This window comes from Pithys albifrons, chromosome 2 (genome assembly GCF_047495875.1).
Source record: "Pithys albifrons albifrons isolate INPA30051 chromosome 2, PitAlb_v1, whole genome shotgun sequence".
NCBI classification, from domain to species: Eukaryota; Metazoa; Chordata; class Aves; order Passeriformes; family Thamnophilidae; genus Pithys; species Pithys albifrons.
This window is the reverse complement of record NC_092459.1, coordinates 108,919,719-108,940,719: the sequence shown is the minus strand read 5'-3', so window position 1 is coordinate 108,940,719 and position 21,001 is coordinate 108,919,719. Positions and strand designations below refer to the sequence as shown.

At 44.2% G+C, this 21,001-nt stretch overlaps 1 protein-coding gene across 2 annotated transcripts; it reads right to left on the bottom strand.

Annotated features, from left to right (window-relative positions):
* Positions 1-365: 365 nt before the first annotated feature.
* UGP2 (UDP-glucose pyrophosphorylase 2) lies at positions 366-20,871 on the bottom strand. Of its 2 annotated transcripts, none has more exons than XM_071582049.1 (10): positions 20,791-20,871; positions 14,698-14,825; positions 14,129-14,236; positions 7,075-7,260; positions 5,531-5,664; positions 4,582-4,879; positions 3,353-3,550; positions 2,927-3,169; positions 2,380-2,484; positions 366-1,448 (listed from the first exon to the last, which is right to left on the bottom strand). In XM_071582049.1, the coding sequence occupies exons 2-10, from the start codon at positions 14,809-14,811 to the stop codon at positions 1,341-1,343; spliced, it is 1,494 nt and encodes a 497-aa protein (XP_071438150.1). In that variant the 5' UTR covers positions 14,812-14,825; positions 20,791-20,871; the 3' UTR covers positions 366-1,340. The 2 variants fall into 2 exon arrangements, with proteins under 2 accessions (XP_071438150.1, XP_071438149.1); XM_071582048.1 differs by lacking the exon at positions 20,791-20,871 and adding an exon at positions 20,265-20,523.
* Between the last annotated feature and the right edge of the window lie 130 nt (positions 20,872-21,001).

The window sequence follows — 21,001 nt, the reverse complement described above, 5'->3', positions numbered from 1 at the left end:
TGGTATGGCCCCAGGCAGAGTGAAAGGACTGGGACACAAGAAAACAGGGCAGAAGAAAAGAATAGTTTTTAGGCCGCTTGTAAAAGGTTGCACCATTCAAGAAGGTGCAACTGAAATAAATGTATTTCAGAGTTTTTAATACTACCTTTTAAAGACTGGAGGCTGTCAGTACTAAGTACAAGTGCCTGTGTATCCCACCTCACCCCTCTTACCTGCCCTGAGTCTGAGTGCCTAACCCTGTGATGATCATGGATGATAGAATGGTCTGCTGCAGGGTGTGTACCTGTGGCTGCCTCAGCCAGGCACGCTTACCTGTCAGCATAACAGATGGCATTGTCAGTCAAAATAAAGCTCTAAAATCACAGTTGTTTTTAAAGACCAACTTCTTTAATGATACATACCAGTGTTATACTAAGCTTATAAAATAAAGTTGTCTGCATGTAAATACAAGAGAAACATTAAGAAATCAATAGTGATCAGGACAGGGATTTCGATTCCTGTACAAATTTAGAAATGACTCGAAGATAAATTAACATACATGGCTGTGACAATATGAACATGGGTGTAGTCAACGTGATCCATTTATTGAAAAAAGAGGGCAGATCAAGGATTAAGATATTAACAGGAGATCCAGTCTTAAATGGGATGTGAAAAAGCAAACACCACACGTGGATACTGAGGCAATTTTCTCAAGTATTGGATTCTTTGGGCAAGTTTGGAACATGGATGATTCCCACTCTCACGATACGGAAATGGAGGTATTGACAGCCTTACCCCAGTACCTTGACATACAACTGGGATAGGATATCCCACTTGTAATTTGGGGGATTGAAGAGGGCTACAGGTTGTGAGCACATGACATACAGGGTTTTAAGAGCCTGTTTAGCAGTAGTGAAACTTTTGGTTTCCAACTGTGCCTTCCTAAAACGTCACAGGAGTTGCCAACCATGTTGTCCCACATGTATTGCTTCACAGCTTTATTTCTGCAGTTATAAGCAATTCAAAACTACTGAATGTTCGAGGCAAGTCTCTTAACTTCTTATCAAAGAAGATCTGTCCATCTTCTCGCAAGACAAACAGTATTGCACTTCAAGGTTATATTAACTGAGTTACAGAATCTGTTTAAGGACAAGCATTACTTACGCACATCCATGGCGCTATGTGGCTGCTTAAAGATAAGCAAGAGAAATTAACTTCAAATTAATACTGCAGGGTACTGTGAAGATGACAAAGCATCATAGGCCCTCTGTGTACTTAGATTTCTAATGCTTAAAAGGTTCTTCAATGATGAGGCTGGTTTAGCACAGCAGCCTCAGACCTGACCGTGCCCTCTCATGGACTCAGTGGTCCAGGATCCGCAGGTTGCCAGACACAATTTTGTTCTCTAGTAGAGCTCCAGCTGGGATGTCAATCCTGTCCCCATGGTTTGCAATGATGATAACTGTTCCCTGGGTTTACAGAAAAGAAAACAAGTGTTCAGAAGCTTGGTACCTCTTGACTTGGAAGGCGTGAGTAGGTTGTCTGGAGGACCAGTCAGCTGTAACACAGCCAGAGCCTGGATGCATTTAGTTGTGTTGTTTCTGCATTGACTTTTTTGGTTTTTTCCTCCCAGAAAAGAAGTTTTAAACAAGCATTATTGGAAACATTGTAATTACTAGCAGACTACATACTATCAGCTTACAAGCAGCACTGTAACCTCTTTGAAGATACAAACTTGCTGTAAGGGCTCTTTTCTACTTGCTCTGAGGTGACAAAGGGTTACGCCATCAGTCCCCTGTTGCAGCTGTACAGCACATCTGGCATAGAGGGGCAGCCATGAGCCCCAGAGCTGAGCAGAGCCAGTGCCAGGGGATGCAGCCCCACCTTGCAGCCACCTGTGTCAGCTGCTGAACTGCCCCTGAGCAGTGCAGGTTCTGCTGGGATGGGCAAGATCCCAAGCAAGAATTTGAGAGCAAAACTAACTTGCTCAGCTCCAGCATTTACTAATAAATCAAGAAGCACAAATAGATGAGAAGGGGCCTGAAAAGGGGTTGTAAGGCCAGCCTGGGAGGTGAAGTGGGATGTGCCTTGCTGAGCCAAAGGACAGAGACCACAGCAGTGTTTAAACAGAGGTATGAGGTCTGTGATGCTTTCAAGACTCGTAGATAAACCTCCTTTCTCCCTGGGCCTGTTCAGAGCAGCAGCTCCAGCAGTAACACCCTGCACTCCTTCACAAGGGTCCCCTGTCCAGCCTTGGCCCCTGTGACCCTTGGGCCAGCTACCTAATTCCCAGGAGTGCTCCCAACGACTGTGTGTGCAGGCACTGAAGGGGCAGGACCCATTACCAGGGAGCAGAGATCAGTCATGTTTAGTGCAGGAGCATCCCAACTGCACACTCACCTTTAATGAAACATTCTTCCCAAATGTAACATCACCAGAAACCGTGAGATGATCCAGCTCCAGCATATCTGGAATACTTTCAAACCTCCGTAGGTAATCTTGAACCTTTTGGAAAGAGGAAAGAATAAAGACAGTTTTAAATCCATCTGTAGATTTAAAAGTGTGGGAACCTTTTGAATACTCTTTTCAGGAATCTTTCTATAATCTACATCTCAATCAATATAAGACCCACTACTTTGTAATTTGTTTTAGAGATAAGTGTGAGAACAATAGGGGCAGCTTCCCACCAGTGCTGGGCAAGCTCTGGAGAACACACACAGCCCAGCTCACCTTCCCTTTCCTCAGCTGAGGGGTGCAGGAGCACCCAACAGCAGTATGAGGTTACATGTGTGTTAAGTATTTTGTATTCTTGTAGTTCTTCAGAAAGAGCAAAAGGGACTGCTCAGATGGGCAGAGGGAGATAAAGTAAACCTCGCTTTTAACTTATTTATTGCTATGAGCTGCATTTTTATTTGAAGAGATAGAGTATAATTATAAGGGAGTTTACCTTTGTGAAAGAACTTCCCAGTTTGACAAGAGGCACTGTTGGGAATTCACGCTTCTCGCTCATCGTTAAAGACCCAGCATTAAGGCTGTACAAATTGGACATCACAAGCAAGAGATCTGATGTGGTCTTAACAGGCAGAAAGCGACTACGAGGTACGTTTATCCCCAGAGAGTTCTCAAAACTCTTGATAGCAGCACCAACTGCAGTCTCCAGCTGGATAACATTCAAGCCTCCATCCAGAGTCTGGAAGAGGAAAGTCACAAGAACACAACAAGCAGGTTCTGGCTCTCAAACTGGAGCCAAACATCAGCCAGAGCTCTGCCTTCACCCACAGACCAGTCCCACAAGGCAGCAGTGCCTGTGAGTTACCCAGAAACAAACAATTCCTCTGAGTCTTTTTCCTCCAAACCCTTCCTGGCTGATTACCTTTGGGTTAACAATGATCTCCATGTCAATGGCATTCTTCTCTTGCAGCCTTTTAATCGCGGACAGAGCAATCCACAAATTGTTGGTATTGAATATTTTGAATTTTGACACAGACTTGAATTCATCTACGTGTGCTTTTGGGACCTGAGCAATCTCCACAAGCCTCAGCTTATTTTCATATTGTGTAAGTGTGCCACCCTGCAAGGGGCAAAGAAGAAGTTTTAAGTCCTGTTCCTGAGAAGCCACAGAAATCCTCCCCTCAACCCAAACAGGTACACTAGTTTGTTGGCATTTAAAGTTGAACCTCAGAGTGAGGTTCAACTGAACCCGTTTCTTGTTTTTAGTAACCAGCTACCAGGTTACTATTTATAGAGCATGTTTAAAGTACAGTCAGAACTGTCCAACAATCATATTTTAGCACTCCAAGACAGTTAATTCCTTTAATGAAAGTTGCTGGGAAACTTTTGCAAGTCCTGCTGTTGTTAAAAACCACCTTCAGCAGTACTTTGCTAGATGACTGAGCAAAAGCTAAATTATTCAATCTAAGTACTTCAGTAACCTGAACTGCGTTTTTACAGTGAATTTCTGTGCTTTTACAGGACTAAGCCAGAGCTTTCTTAATATGCAATGAACACAGAGAAAATATGAAGAAGAAAATTAGAACAGGGGCAAAGCACAGTTACAGGATGAATTACCACAGGCTACAAGTATTTGGTATGTCATAAACCTCTGACACATGGCACAGCTGGACTTTGTGCAAAGTCAAGGGCTTAGGGCAGGAGCAGATGGGCAGCTGCACCAGAGTCATGCAATGCACACCCTGGCAGGTCAGTAAGTGTTCAGTCAGTAGATGTAACTGTAGTAGATGCAGTAGATGCATCTCAGCCCTCAGTGCTCTGTTTTTACCACCCTCAAGCTCTTCCCACAGTGTAAGTGACAGCTTGGAGAAGGTACAGAGGTTTGCGATGTGCACCCTGCAGAAATCACTTGTGTTTTCAGCCAAGCCCAGGCTGTCCTTGTCTGCTGCTGCCCAGAGCATGGATCACCAGGAATTAGAACTTTCAGATCAGAGTTGATGTGTTAAATGGTGGCTAGAAGAGCCATAACGAGATTGGATGTATGACTGAACCCATGGATGCACGACTGAACCCATGCACTCAGAGGAGGTGAGGCAGGAGTTTGTCACCAACATGCCAGGCACAGTCACACTCACACCCATCTCCCTTTACCTTCACATCTGCCCGGGTTTTGTTTGTGACTTCCATCACAAATTCACACCGTTTTCCATTGGGTGGGTTCATAAGATGGTTAAGAATGTAAAGGTCCACAGTGGCACCCAAATTATCTATATTGGACACAAATATATATTCCTTCCCCTCTGCAATGAGGTTGTCCAGCAGACCAGAGTTATAGAAACTGGCGTAGATGTCTCCATGGCCTGGAGGGTACCAGCACTCCGTGTTCTCTCCTGAGTAAGAGACATCCTTGGCTATTGGCAGCAGAGTTTCCTTGTTAATTCTAGGATACCTGTGAAGACAATGGGTTTTGTTCTCACCAATGACAGACTCTGATAACAAAAAATGCAACAGTAAAGGTGCAACTCCCTGGGCTTTTCCATAGAGCTTTTGAAGGTGTGCCCTGCAGGTTACTGTGAGTACTCTGATTTGGAAGACCCATCCAAATTCTGAGCTGTTGCTGAGAAGTTACAGAATGCAAACTTTCTACTCAAGGATTTAAGCCCCAGATCTCAGACCACACTGAAAACCAACTGTGCTTTGACAAGTAGGTTCAGAGCATGACAAGCACACCTCTAACCCAGCAGCCACTCAGATTAGAGTGTGTTCTGGAAAAGGAACCATGGTCTGTCTCCCTCCAGAGCCCAGGGACAGTAAAAGCAAATTCAGGAATCAAGTGGCCAACCTCTAGTATACCACTATTCCTACATTTCTTAGAAACTGGGTTCCACACATCCCCCTCTCCCTAATTTTAATGCACTGCCCTTGACTGCTCAATACCCTGATGTTTCAGTCTCTCAAAAAGGTCCAAAAATGACTGAACCTGTGTACAGAATACACTATTGCTACTCCAGCACCTCAAACTAAAATCTACCCCATCTGAAATATGGAGAAACACAAGCTAGTTCTAACTTCTACCCCAAGTGGAGAAGTTTTTTGATACCTGCTTTGATTAAAAGTATATATCTTCACACGGCTGTGACTGTATTTCTGCAGGATTTTCTTTGTGTCATCATCAGTGTTGAAGGAATTCATGAGAACCAGAGGAACATCGGTGTTGTAGGATTTGTTTAAATGCTGAGATGGGAAATAAATGGTAAATTCAGCATGTATTATTAGCTTTAACTCCTGACACCTAAGATTTTGGGAGAAAGAAATTAGATAAAACAGACTGAAAGTAATAATTGCATGAGAGAAGAGATGCACTTACGCTGATAGAAAGAGTAATAAATTGGGTAAAGGAAAATAAATCCTTGTTAGTAGTAAAGATAAGGCCCAAATTAATTAATATTTAATTACTGTTTTTAAAGCTGCATCAAAATTTTAAATTTGCAAAGCACAACACCACAAAATTATCATTTTAAGTTTTATGTACTGTTGATTACAAAAACCATATTTTCCATCAAATTGTTACAGTGTCAAAGCAACATTTCCAAACTGTGCCTGCACTTCTGAGGCCTCTTGGCAGGCTGTGAGATGGACAATGGTATCAAGAGTACATAATGAGTGAAATGTCACCATGTTAATTGTTTGGGAATCTACAGAATGGAGCTGAGATACACAAGAGCATTTCCATGTGCACAGCAAATGCAAAAAAATGGACATCATGACAGTGTTTCACCAAAAACAGAGTATGCAGGGGGAAAAAAAGACATTTCAGTGAGTTGTAAGTTTTGTGTATCAGCTTGCCCTCTTTTGCTGGAGAGCGTTTGGGATCATTACCCTTTGGGGGTGTTGGAGACTTCCACAATGACCCTTTGGAGAAAGGGCTGCATTAGTTGGATGTAGACATAAGTCTGCTATAGAACCATCTGACATAAATGGGAGAGTCACTCCAGACAAATACCACATGGAGGCAACAACATGTTGGCAATCCAGAAACCATGGAACAGACACACCCAACTGCCTACTCTAATGACTATCCTTATTATCTGCTGTAAGAGGAATATTCAGCATTAAAAACATAAGCTGAAATGTCCTCTCCCAACACCAGCAGCTGTTATTTCGTTTTACTCTTCTTTCTTCAGAGGAAAATGCCAGCAATCACTTCCAGCATGAAAGTTTAAATTCAACAAGGAACTTGGAGCTGCTGTGAAAAGCTTTGTTCTAATGCACATAAAACCCTTTTTTAAAAAAGATAAACTTGCAGCTGGAACAGTCGGAGACAAGCCCAGGAGTTGTTTACCCAGGCCAGACCAGCTCTATAATGTGGCTGCTTGTGTTTTCTGGACACAATTCCCACTGGATCACACTTGTGCTAACACATGTGGAGGGGATAGAGTTCAGTCTGTGATTGCTCCATCCCTTTTGTGTCTACTCCTCCCAGGGGAATTCTGTACTTCACTCCAGCACTGTGTCCAGACCTCGTTTCCCTCTTCTCTTCCTTTTGGCAAGCCTCCACTGCGATCCCTCTTAAGAGGTCATGCAGGGGCAGCTCAGTGTGTGTTGCTTCCTCCAACGCAGAGGGAAAAGCTCATCAAACGTTACCTCGATCTGCTGCACCGTCAGATCCAGGAAGGTGTTCTCATTCCGCACCCCGATGAGACTCTTGGGGCCTTTGCAGCCCATGCTGGTGCCCAGCCCACCATTGAGCTTCACAACCACCAGCTTGTTCAACACAGAAGCAATGTTATCAGGCAGGCCTCTGGCCTTGATCTTCTCATAGGGCTGGATCTGGGGAAACAACAGAAATGAAAAACAGCAGTAAGGCATTTGGAAGGAAGTTGTTTTGTCCTAAAACCTTCAGAACTTAAAATCCGGTGACAAAACTCACATTTATTTGTGCGCTTTATAACGTAAAAGAACATCTGCAAAGCGAGTCTATAATAATCTGATTTGTTACTACAATAAACTCTTTACTTGAGAGGTTCTGGACTTTGTGACACCAGTCACCATCAGCTTCATTCAGATGAGAAGATGCCTCTGTCTGCTCTTCCAGGTTCAGAGAAATGACTCAGTGGTAAAGGTGGGTGAGGAAGAAGTCACAACCCTCTTCTTGTGCACTGCAGCAGGAGAGGGGGTTTCCTTGGGTGCCATTTCACTCACTGCCCCAGTCAGATGACCACCCTCTCCCACTGCAGTCAGGCCACAATGTAAGAACCCACACCCTGCATGCAGGGCATGCAACTTTCCTTCCCTGAGCAACTTACACTCACAGATTTTTTTGATACTTTGCTCTGAGATTGTCAAAGGCAAAATTCTTGGCAAAAGGTTGGTTCTTTAACTCTGTCCAAACTGACTTTTATTCCAACTACTAGTCTGGTATAATAATTCATCTCTCCCAGCTGCATAATGCACAGTGCAAGAAAGTTCCTGCTGTTTTCAGGATGTGTTCATCCAGCTCACAATAAAAGTTACAGAGAGTCTTCTACTTCGCTGACAGCCAGTTCCTACAGGTTTAAAAACAGAGTCTGGGCTACATTTGGGGATAGTGGTGGAGAATAAAATCAGGCTTGAAATGATAGTGGGCCTTGCATTAGGCACTGCTTGTTCCCTAAATCCAAAGCACCTCAGTCAGAGCAACAACAATTACAATGCCACAGCAAGACTCGTGCCAGAACAGTTAGAGCAAAATCAATACAATTATCTGTTAGCCTGCCCTTCTAGAGATTTTCTTTTGAAGGAAAGCCTTGGTGTTTCAGTGCTGTGTGTATTCTAGCTGCAAGAAAATTATCTTAATTCTGATAAGTGGTGTTGTAAGATCAACAGCAGATTTCCAAAAGCAAATACATACAGAGTAGTTTTGGGAACTGTGTTTGCTCTGGGCAAGTCAGGCTGGGGTTCAAATGGAAATTCACACTGCAATGGAACAAGAGTCATATTTCTTACTGGGATGTGTGGGTGTAGAGAGCAGAGTTTTCGCAATTCCAGCATTCCAGTACACCGCAGGCAGCAGATTAGAGCAGATCCCTCACATTAGGGAAATTCTGCCTTATGGGATCTGAAAAGCTTATAGGATATATTTAAAGATAAGATGACTCCACGTGGAGTTCTCATGGCTCAGACAGAAAGCAGTAACACAAACGCTGCCATTTCACAGAGGACATACGCAAGAACTTCCTTCCAAGAGGTTCCAAGAACTTTTCAGGAACAGAAGTGCACAAAAACAGAATCCTGCTGTTCTTTGTTGACAACAGAAATTGTGTTCAGGCTGGGCAGACACCTTGACAAACAACTGTTCTTCTCATTAACAAAGAGGTGATAAACACTGATTTTAGTGTCTTGGAGGTACATCAGGAAGCTTAATGAACAATTCACTACCAGCAGGACCTACAGAGATTTACACTCAGATTTACTGCTTCCCACCCACTCCAAGGTCAGTAACACTCCGATTACACTGTAAATGGATTAGAAACATTTCAGCTTCAGCTTTAGCTGGGTGGGACGTGAGTCACATCCAGGATATTCAGACAGTGTCTGAACATCCAAAGAAATTATCTCAGCTTTCACATCTCACTGTGTTCCTCTTGCATCACTCACAAAAGGCAGAAAGTCTGACACTCCGTTCAGGGCTACACTGCCTCAAAAATCATTTGCTTTTGCTCAAGTGCCAACTACCCTTTCATGCCTTCACTATCATGCCTGATACCAGTTTGTGCAGAAAGCTCAGAGTAAAAATCCTGAAGAAGTTAAAAGTTCCATCCAGGCATCTATGAAGGACTCAGTTCATTGGAAGTTGCATCAGTTACAACACAAAATTTATGACTCAGCCTCACTAAATGTTTCAGTTTCTTCTGGCACAGGCATTGGAAACGACAACTTGGCAGTGAAGCCCTGGATCTTGAAGGGTCTTTAATTCAGAGAATAACAAATGTCAAGAACTCAAGTTCCAGCAGGAATGTTGCAGCATCAGGACTGCTGGATGCCAGTGCTACCATGCAGCAGCTCTAGTCATGTGCAGGCACTAATATGCAGAACTACCTCATCACCTACAAGCATATATGCAAGTGTAAAAAGTGCTCCACAGTAATGAAAGTCAATTCTTGCTCCAAAGGTTTGAAACTTGACAAGTACGTGGTGATGGTGAACTCTTAATGAAAAAACAGGGGCAGGAATGACATGGCTTACAGGAATAACACGGCTGCAGTGTCACTCACTTGGGACATGTCTCACAGCGTGGTTTGGGAGTGTTCTAAGATGACATAAGCAGCCTCTTCTGTTTTGCAGCCAATGCCACAAAAGTGATTTTTGGGAACAGTTTGCATGAGGCAGCGTTGGGAGTTTGACTAACAGCTTTCAGATCGTACTCCTACTGCAAAGAGGCTTGCAAGAGTTTGTTAGAGACAGACAAAATGAGCATCAGGGCTGTCATCGTGGGTAGACCGGAAAGGAATACACCCATATTAGTTAATATGTACTCACACTATCAGGAAACATTTACTCAGCACCAAGGGACAGCTCTAGAAACACCACCAAGTGCAGAGCTCTCTGCCCTTGTGACACCCCACCTGCAGTGCAGCACCCAGAGCTGGAGTCCTCAGCACAGGAGATACATGGACCTGTTAGAGCAGGTGAAGAGCAGAGCCACAAAGATGATCAGAGAGACAGAACACCTCTCCTGTGAAGACAGGATAAGAGAGCTGAGGCTGGTCAGCCTGGAGAAGGGAAGGCCTCATTGCAGCCCTCCAGCACCCAGAGGGGGCTTTTAGAGCAAGAACAACTTTTTACAAAGGCTGATAGGGATAGGACAAGGGGGAATGGTTTCCAACTAAAGAGGAGAGATTTATATTAGATCTTAGAAAGAAATTCTTTATTCTGAGGGTGGTGAAGCAGAGGAACAGGTCACACAGAGCAGCGGTGGCTGCCCCATCCCCAGAAGCATTCAAGGCCAGGTTGGATGGGGCTTGGAGCAACCTGGTCTAGTGGAAGGTGCCCCTGCCCACTGCAGGGGGTTGGAACAAGATGATCTTTAAGGTCCCATCCAAACCATTCTATGATTCTATGAACACTTAAAATCCATTTCCAGAGTTGAAGATTAGAAAGATGTTTTGTTTTTGAGTAAGGCTGTAACATTCACTGTTTTCCTTCATGATACAGTTCACTGAGATAAAACCTGAGCTGCAGACAGGAATCCAACCACTGGGGAAGAAACAAATGGCTCTAACAGACAGGTTCCTTTCACACTCACACTGCTTCGGATGCTTGCTTTACATCCCAGATGAGGTTTTGCATTGCTGTTCTGAGGTTAACTTGATCACTGCAGTTCTCTCTGAGGCCTCTCAGCAGGACTTTGCTACTGCTTCCAATTCAAACAAATAGATGACTGTAAACTACATTGAGAGGATTAAATTACACTTGTCATGTCCACATCCTTTACCTCCTCTCCCTGTTAACTGGCACTCCCAGTGTACTTACTTCTCTGGAGACTGTAACAGTTCTGGGTCCTAACTATGCGAGCTATCACTGTAAGCCCTTGGACATATGAAAGCAAACCATCTGGAAGGGAAAAACATGTCAGAGCTTTACCAATCTAGTGTGAAATGGGTTCAGTCATCTGTTACCATCATCAGTATTAGTTGTTACACTGGAGGTCAGGGAGAAATCTCCCATAGCAGAGGAAAACAGAGGAATATTACAAACCAAAAGTTTCTGTTTCAGTTTACTGACAGGAGCCTTTAGATATCAGTACATGCTTCAGGAAAAAGCAGAAAGCTTCATTCAAAGAATAAATACAACAGGTAACACACTAAATGACCTACAGAAGTCTTATTAGAAATTCTGTTCCTGCATAGCACAGTCCCTTGGCATTGGGAAAACCCTGAAGCATGTTTATCACCTAAAAGACAAAGCCTATAAATCCAGTAAACTATTCATGAACTTTTTAAAGCTGCTAAATAAAAAAGCAAAAACTTCACACTTAGGCACATTTTAGGTGCCTCTGTTTACAGAGACACATTATGTCTGTATGTAAATATACGTACGTACCTAAACAGATGCTTTTTGCTCTACTAAGTATCAACTGAAGATTATAATTGCCAGAATTCTCATCAACAAAGCAATTCTCCAAAACAATTACAGGCAAATAAATTCCCACTGGGGAGAGTAAGATGGTGTTTTCTAGGGCATGGTCCTTGCAGTGTGAGATTCTCCAAGAACCCCACCACCTCACAAAGCAAGGTCATCCCTACAGGCAACTATAAATCATTTGCAAAATTACCAACAAACAAGTCTTGCATATACCAACCTTTGTGTTGTTCTAATAAGACTGGGGGAGAATATGCTGTGAGGTTTTACAGCTAGGAAAAGAAAACTCATCTGGAACTGAACAGAAGCACTCAGATAAAACATGCATGTGTTCACGGATGGATACTTGTCCCAAAGAACTCAGTAGTGCAGCCCTTCAAAAATTACCCCTCTATCTCTTCTAAAAGCTCATACTGTTCTTACCTGTACTAGCTAGACTAAAAATTTCAAAATTCTGGTCTTTAAGAAATCAACTTTTATCTAATAATTCCAAAAGTCATACCCCTCAGCAAAGAATAATTTGGAAGAAGGTCACTTAAAAAGGGCTTCACATAGGACACTTTCCACAGTAGGTTCCTGACATGAATGACATATGAAAAAGGAGAGGGTAGATAGGAGCAGGGTTCAAGGAGGGTAGGGAGATGGAACTCTTGTGGTCAGCAAAAAAGAGAAAAGAAAAAAATACTCAAGAAATTTAATTGCACTCTCAGTTTTTGGAGTGCTAAACCTGCCTCCTGCCAGATCAGCAAGTCTAAGTATCACCCTAAAGAAAGAGATATTTACTATGATGTGAAAAAGGCATGGAAGGAAGCTTGTTTGCAGATATTTTGCCCTAGCTTTCTTCTGTGGCATTTATGAAGTATGATTACTTAATTTAGAGTTCATGCTAAGAAGCAACATTCCATTTAAGATCACGCATGTGTCTCATCTACCCAGAAGTGACCCAGGTTTGCAGGATTCTTACCTTGTCAAAAGCTGCTACATAGCACAGGGACACATTTGAGAATAAGCAGTACAGATCATAAGGAAGAAGACAGATACTCTTTCTAACCCTGCCCTTCTCCATTCAGCCCTCTGTGACCTTTGTCTTAGTTCTTTTTTAACAGCTTGCCGTGCCTGAGAATATCTCCTCAGTCTATTTCAGTGCCTTGCCATAACCCTCCTGTTTGACATTTGCTCCCAATGTCCTACCCTGTCACTTTCAGTCCTTTACAGACCTTGTAAGTTTTTCCACTGAAGGTGTGCAAAACTTGGAAAATAGAGAATAGCTCTTCCTCTGCACAAAGCAGCCCATTCACTGGCATCGAATTACTGTAATTTAATCCCAGGCTTTATCTTGACACAGGGAACAGTTTATTCCTTTCATTGTCCTAAATACCTTTTTACATATTTAAAAGACCTATTGCCCCCCAGAGTCTCAGCCTCCTTACACTGAAAGAAATCCCCTTTTCTTCAGACTTCCTTCTAAGTCATCTTATCTAGAACTCCAATTTCTCACCTTGGCCTCTTCACTGAGGGTGGACTTTTCTCCCCAAAGCAACACTTCATTCAGTGTTACAGTACAGAAAAGAGAGACATCACATGTTTTTGAAGTTAAAAGAAAACACTCAACCTTGGAAAACTTGCTCTAAAACAGCACCATTCTTCAACACTTTATAGAGCAGCACTGCATCTGTTCTGGAAGTAACTGGCCAGCCTGCCTTTCAGCTGGAAACAGAGCCTCGATTGAACCACACAGAGAGCCTCAGAGAAACCACAAACTTGCGAGGACACAGAAGTCCTGCAATATGCCAAGATCACTACGCTGGGAAAAGCAAGAATTTGTAGCACAACTACACCATTAGTTACACAGGAGTCAAAGGACAGCCTGGGGCCACAGATGAATCAATAAAATGAGGTTAGGTTTAATAGGAAGTATTTATTTCAGCGCTAAACAGTGCTGAAAAAATACATAGTGCTTTTTCAGCAGCAGCTCAAGTTACAGGTTATAAGTTACAACAACATGGGCGACACTGGAAAATTACACTCCAACCCCCCCACCCCAGTCAACTCCTTGTTTCAGATCCCGTTCTTTTACTGAGCTGCTGTAGGTTACAGAAGTTGCTAAATGAGTTCTATTACCCAGCCCACTCACCATATGTCCCTTTCAAATTACTTAGCATAATGGATCTCTGGAAACAGTTCATCTGAGACGTGCAGCCTTCTTTTACAGGCAGGAGGGAAATGGGAACAACAAGGGTTCTACCTACTTCCCCTCTAATACAAGTTCTAGTTTACTCCAGAGAAGGTACCAAATGGTAAGGTGGCATCTGCCCCTTTTGTTCCCCTGCTCAAAGAACAGCTAACAAAATAACACCAAAGAACTTGACACATATGGTAAGCAGGACCTGATGTTCAGGAACACATACAACATATGTCAAAAAATAATTATTTCTCAGTTAGACCCCAGAGTGTTGTCCTGCATGATTTTATAGCACCATGGGAGATAGATCCCTCCAGTGGGTGAATACGTCATTTGCCTTAAGAAGCAATTATCAGTTTTATGTGCCTTACAGACTGTCACTCCATTGCAACTTACAGAATCTTCTGGAGGTCTCTGAATCTTCCCCCAGTCCACGGATGGTCCCTTTTCTTGTAGGAATCTATGAAATAGCTTCTTAAACCCTTCTAGGTCCTTTTTAGTGTGCTACAAAGGAGAAAAGCATTACTTAATTATTTAATGCACCCCTATTCAAACAGAGGCATTTCTAGAAACTGATGTACAATCTATTCAAAAGAGTAATTTCACAAGCACTTAAGTAGACATGCTAAAACTTACGTAAAGTTCTAGAAGGTGCCAAAAGTTCCCTTTCACTAAAACTCAAAAATCCCCCCAACTTGAATACCTACACAACAAGTCATTTGTCAAAATCATAACCACTACAATTTGGCCCAGTCTCCAAGATAAAACTTTACCCTCCCCTTCTGCAATCCACTGAAGATTACATAGAATGTATAATAACTAAAGATGACTAAACACTTAATAACTTAAGCATGTCCTTAAATTAAGGATATGGTAATCTGTGATTTGTCTCCTTGTCTAAGATCTGTCTCAATGTCCTGCATCCCATTCCTCATGCTGAGTTGCACCCACATCACACTCCTTACCTCTATCTCATTTGAGTGTGCAGTCGCAAGTATCTTATCAAGTTCTACTTTCATTGAATACTCCAGCTCTTGTCGAATGACTTCCTGAAACTGTGAAGAGCCAGCTTGAGACATTGCTTTGCTGAAATCTTGAAAAAGAATAAAAAAATGGGTTAAAAGAAAAAAAAAACTACTTTATTTAGACTACAAATAGCCTTAAATTTTCTTTTAAAAAAACTGATAAACTCATATAATCTAGTCTCATTTTATCACTGTGCTACCAGTGCAGAAATCCAAAGTTTTTGTTCTTAGTTACTTGTGGAACAGACCTTAAATTGGGCTCAAGGAGTAAGGACCCATCTTTCAAAACTCAGAAGAACCCCAAAAGACCAATGAGACATCTCAAGAAGTGTCCAGAAATCCACAGCAGTGTACTTTTTTGCTAGAGAATTCACATCCTACTGTTCCAACACACTTTAGCAAGTAAAAGTGTGAAAAAGAATTCCCTTAGTGAAAAGCTATGTAGAATATCATGACCGAGGGTATCCTTCTGTTCACCTAAGCAAATAAAAACATATGCTTGCATTGTTTCTACAGTGCGTTTTCACACGATCTTCTGTTTGCTCCAGTAAATATTCCCGCACTTTATTGTGTGAGTATTTTCACACTACAGCATGCATTGCAGTTACTAAGCAACCTAGAAAATTGGGCTGTCTATCACTTCAGCATTTGTTTTACTTTTGAAAGTGATAAGCTCCATGAACGTGAAAAAAGAGTAAATATACAAACGTTCTATAAAGTCCACTCCACAGAAAGAACTGGGAGAGAACATGACTATTTTCCAACAGAAAGCATTTGAAGCCAGTGTGTTCTCAAAAGACATTCTGAGTATGTTCTCTAAAGACCTCAGTTAATTTAATTTCTGCCAAATCCCTTGAGTAATGACTTCCCAGTAACACAGAGAGTGATGTATTGCCAAATATAGCTGGATTTTAGAAACACCCTGAATACTAGTGCAAAAAGGGACAGAAGAGAACTTTGCAAGAGAACAGAGAGATGCTGACAGAAAATGTTGTTAGAAGAGGAACCTGCATTTAAAGTCTATTTATTGAGAACACATATTAAAAGGCTCTTCTATTGAGAATGTCTAAGAATGGCAGAGACTCCTTATTTTAATGCAATTTTTATTTTGTTTTATTTTTTTAAGCAAAGTATTGCCCAGCCTCAGCCTCAGTGACAGTATGTAATCCTTGCTTTGAAGCCCACAGAAGCCATTTTCCTGACTGCACTGTTTTGCAGGTAGGGGAGGGAGGAAAAAAAAAAAAAGACAGACAAGTGCTGCAGTGCACATACTGTGTGTGGTGCAACACGGGAAAACGCCAGCTCAAGATGAACAGTGCAGTGAACAATAGGGTCTTTTTTTAATCAAATGCTTCATTTAGCAGTAAAAGCAGGTAAGAGTTGAAAGCCTGTTAAGCGTATCTTTCCGGGTCAAACAGATAAAAACATGGACAGCCCTTCATCAGGAAGCACTTTTGCCTACAGAAAAACAAGGATGTCTGTACCAGCTTAATACTTTAATATCAAATTGCTACAAGTGCTGCCTTTTCATTCACACATTTTGGGTTGATGCAAATGGAAACAACTGCTAGGAGATCATTTTGCATGTTTGTAATCCTCCCTGCAACATGTTACAATACACGGCTCTTGTTACAGCAACACAGTGGCCATTTCTCACAGTTCCCGAGCCTGTAAAACATCCCAACCTCCCAGTGTGATGCAATGCACCTCAGCAGCAACTCTGCACATCCCAAGTGCTCAGCAGAGACCATCAGTCGTGCTGTTAAACACACTGGGGCTGCGGGAGGCAGAGCCAGCCAGCAGCTTCCCAGGGCTGCCATGTAAACAGGAAAAGCTTGTTTGCTCCTATTGGCCAAAAGACTTGCATCTACCAGATAAAGCCATTCAGAGACTAAGTAGCATAACAAACAAATGAAAATAAAAAGATGTCCTAAAAGTAAATACATGATAACGTCCTCACTTAGGGGTCTTTATTTTCCCCTATAATACTAGAAATTCTCCACAATCTAAATGAGCAAATGCTAAACACATTTAATCATCAATATCATCACAGAGAATTAAAGCAAACCTGTTGCTTTTTTCCATATCAAACGTCAGGCACACAGAGAGGCAGTAGATGGGATGGCTCTTACCTAAACTCAGCCTACCAAAGGTCCCAGTGTTAGGGACTGAACCTTTCACTGGCAACAGAGGATATTTAGGCTTTACACTGACCATTCAACAACTACTGCAACCCCTCAGTCTCATCCAGAATCAACGTGTCAGGGCACGTTGCTTGGGGAGAGCATTTGTTTGTGCTGTAAGTAAAGTTATTATTATCTGAGGGATAGAGAGAGGAAGGACATGGCTGGAGTCCATAAAAACATGTGCTTGCCTGGTGCAGGAAAAGCATCTATTCTGCATACAAGAATTTGAATACTGTAACTAAGCAGCCAAGAGAAACAGCAACCAAAAGTGTTTCTGCTGTTAACTTGCCATGAGAGGCAGAGGCTTTGAGAGTTTATCTTAAGAGATGTCCACCAGGATGTGGGCTGGGTGGGGATCAACAGGACTCTCTAAAGGCTCCCCAAAACAAGATCACAGCAGCAGCATTGGTACACATGCTCCAGACAAACTCAGTACCAGTTGTTCCATTGCCCCTCAAAATTTTTGGGAAGAAGCTGGTATTTATGCATTCCAGCCTACAGCCAGCACAAAGACAACTGCAGTCCTTTAACATGAGCTACAGCTGAATTTCACAGCCTGGATGAAGACTGATTTCCCCTTTCACCCCAGCAGCAACAAGGAAGTGGAAAGGCCAGAGCAACAGCATATCTGAAAGCAGTTCTTTCCTATAGGCAACGAAAACTTCCTAAGGCCATATTGTGCCTCTAAAAACCAGATGGGAGGCAGGGGTGCTGGACAGTTGCAGGAAGAGATTACCAAGAACACATGCAGCCACAAAATCCCAAATTATGTTGAAAAAGAAATGCCTCTTCCAAACTATTTCACAACTAACGCCTCAGATTTCAGTCTAAGCCCACTCTGAGGGAACATATATTTTTGAACACTCATCAGAAGTATGAAGAGGGTGGGACAGGGTAGTGGAAGACTCTAGGGGGACCTGCCCACACAGGAAATGAGCACAGGCCAGAAGAGCATGATTAAATAGTTGAGACTTCAGAAAACACTGGGCTTTGCAAAAATGACCATCCAGGCCATCTTATTTTAATGCCTTCAGTAGAAAGTGCTTCCTTCCAAGTAGCAGAGACAGGACAGCTCTTTAATCAAGTTCATGATGGTGCTTGACGTGTGGAGAATTTCACTCCAACCCTCCTGCCCCCACTGTTATTTCTAGCACGCTTTTGTACTCTGCTCTGACTGCTAACCTGGCCCCTGCCCTCACAGCACAAGCCACAGCCTATGGCAGAGCACTGGCAGGTTTATGATGCATTATTTTATAACTGATAGATGAAAAAAACCAAAATGTGATATATCAGATCAAGCTAATGAAAAGGAGGGCTTTGTACACTATCAGAAACAAAATAAGGGACAGATGTCCTCAGAAAAACTGCACAAGAACAGAAGGCTGGTGACCCTTACTTAGGGGCTTGCACGTATTTTCTTTCTGCCATCCCTTCTCTTATCCCACATTAAAAGCAGAGAACACATTAAGATTGATTAATTTCGTTCATTAACCCAAGCAGAAGAGAACTTCACTGCTTTGGTACTCAGTATACAAGCACTCAGCACAGGAGGGAGTTGTGGGACAAGCCAAGCAAGAAGTTCTCTCTGTCATGAAAAAATGGGGAATCTCTTGGGCTGAGGGTTTTGAATTGCAATTACTACTGCAATTCAAGTAAGTATACAGAAAGACTTAGAGCAGAAAATGATTAAGGTCTCTTTGGAGCCAGACTACTGCATAAAAACTAAGAAAGGGTGGCCAGTGAGTTACAACATGCAGCTAAACTTTAAATGCTCTATCCTTGAACTCTGTGCTGAGGGTACAGAGTAAATGCCTTAACTTCCAACAACTCCGCTTAAAGTGCAAGGCAATCTTTATCTCTGGCAAGGATAAAACTCTCTTTAAATACCCACACTACAACGTGCAATGGTAATGAAGACTACTTTGCCTTTCAGAACTGAACATAGCTGCTCAGCCTTCACACATTTTTGTTTTCCTGCTACTAGAGGCAAAATTTACCAGCCCATGTCGGACTGAAGGATACATGAAGCAAAAGCGATTTATGCTCGGACTCTCCTTGACAGATGAGCACCTAAGCCTGAGCTAACACAGAAATTTGCATCCTAGGAAAGCATTCCTGCCAGCTGCACAAACCAAGAGTTTGGGTGTTACAGTCAGACACAGCTGGATTTCTCAGTCTAGCAGCTGATCCTCATGCTAAAAATATCACTTGACACTGGCAACATGTTTTAGTACTATTGGCCTGACAAGAGAGTATCTAAATAGGGGATACTTTTTTTTTTAAGATTTAAGGATTGTCAAATCTTTGGCAATATTTAAAAAAAAATTACAATCTTTACCCAGGTTTCTGCAGTTCTCAGTATCATAAATAACATAATTTGTCTGCAAGATGGCTACTTTCAGCCTGAGCTAAGCCAATTCCATCTAAAAAGAACAATTAGGAACGTATTTTTGTAATGTATTTCACAAGGGCTTATCTTGCCAACTTTCAGGATGGCCAGTTGAGCGATGTGCTGAAACACTTTCCTCCTCCGGCTCTCTGCTTTTTGCCCAGGTATCACAACAGGACATTTGCAGACAGGTGATGCATTTACACCGCCAGCATTTGAGAGTCCCGAACACCCACTGTCCGAGGGACAGGGATTTCCCAAAGTCTGCCAAGGCCCTCAGTTGCCTGCAACATCCAAGTTCGTACAGCAAAAGATCTCTTCGTGTTCCTTCTGCGGGCAGCACTACATTTGTTGACAGGCCTGCACGGATTTATACTGAGGAACCCCACAGCCACGGATTTCGTTATAAAAAGCACCACTAGGAATATCGGAAAAGAGGAAAGGAAAACTGCAACGGCAATGCACCAAAGTAATTTTTCTTCCCGAAATGACCTCTTGTGGGCTTGGCTCCCTGTTTGCACAGCGAATCCGAAACTCAGACCACGTACACACAAGCGTTCACAACATGCGGACAGTGGAGGGGAGCGCCGGAGCCCTACCGGGATCGGAAAACGCCAATAAACAAAAAAAAAAAAGAAAAAAAAGGGGAAAAAAGGGGGGGAAAGGGGGAAAAAGGGAAGACGTTCGACCTCAGTACTCTTCCTCCCGCAACTTTAGCAGCCCGCTTGCCCGAGGTTCGTGCCGGGGAGGTCCCCGCGGGTCCCCAGCCCCGCCGCTCCCGCCCGTCCCGTCCCTCCGGGATCGCGGAGGGGAGAGCCGAGCGGGGCCCGCCGGGACCGCGGGCACAGCTCGGGCTGCCGCACCAAAACACGGCCAAAACACGGCGGACGCAAAGCGGAGGAGCCGAGAAAAAACACGGCGCGTCAGCTTACCTTTCACGAGCGCCGACATTTTCGCGCTTTAATCAATAAGCACTTGTACAATCGCGAGTGCCCCGCGCTGGGCCGGGGGGGGGCGGGCGCGGCTGCCGCCCCTGCGGACCAGCCTGGCTGGAGCTGCCGCCCGCCCGCCGCGCTGCCCTGCGCCCAGCGGAGCCTCCCGGGCCGGCGGGCGGGCGGCGAGCCCCGAGCAATTTAAATTTCATCAATGGAAGAGGCGGACCCGCCGCGCCCCGGGTTTCACCACCCCCGACCCTCCCCTCTCCTGCCGTCCCCTCCCCGCCGGGCCGCCCGCCTCCCCCGGGGGCTCCCGGCGCGGCTCCTCCTCCCCGCGCCCGGGGGGGCCGCTCTGGGACGGGACAGGCCGAGCCGGGCCGGGCCGGGCCGCAGCGAACACCCCGCGCTCCGCCCGCCCCGCGCGGCGGTCGGGCCGGGCTGGGGGCGCGGCCCCGCGGAGGCTGCCCCGGGCCAGGCCGTGAGCCGTGGGGCTGCCCCGCCGTGGCGGCCCCGCCGAACCCACCTCGTCCTGCGGCGCCGCGGGCGGGGCGGGACCCCGCGCTCCCCTCCCCCGCCCCGGGGCGGTGCCGCGCCCGTCCCGGCGGGCCCCTCGCGCCGGAAGTGGGCGGGGCCGGCGGCGGCGGCTCGAGCTCTGTCGCGACCGCCGCGATTCGGGGAAGCCCCGCGAGGGACGGTGGGGGTGTGTAGCCCGCAGAAGGGGAGGCTCGGGGGTG

Bases quoted from the DNA above. Each gene is read 5' to 3' on its own strand.
- UGP2 (XM_071582048.1), bottom strand. The intron at 3,551-4,581 runs GTAAAGGGAGAT...TGCCCCTTGCAG, and splicing joins AAACCCGGGCAGATGTGAAG to GGTGGCACACTTACACAATA. The intron at 1,449-2,379 runs GTGAGTGTGCAG...CTGTAAACCCAG, and splicing joins GGAAGAATGTTTCATTAAAG to GGAACAGTTATCATCATTGC.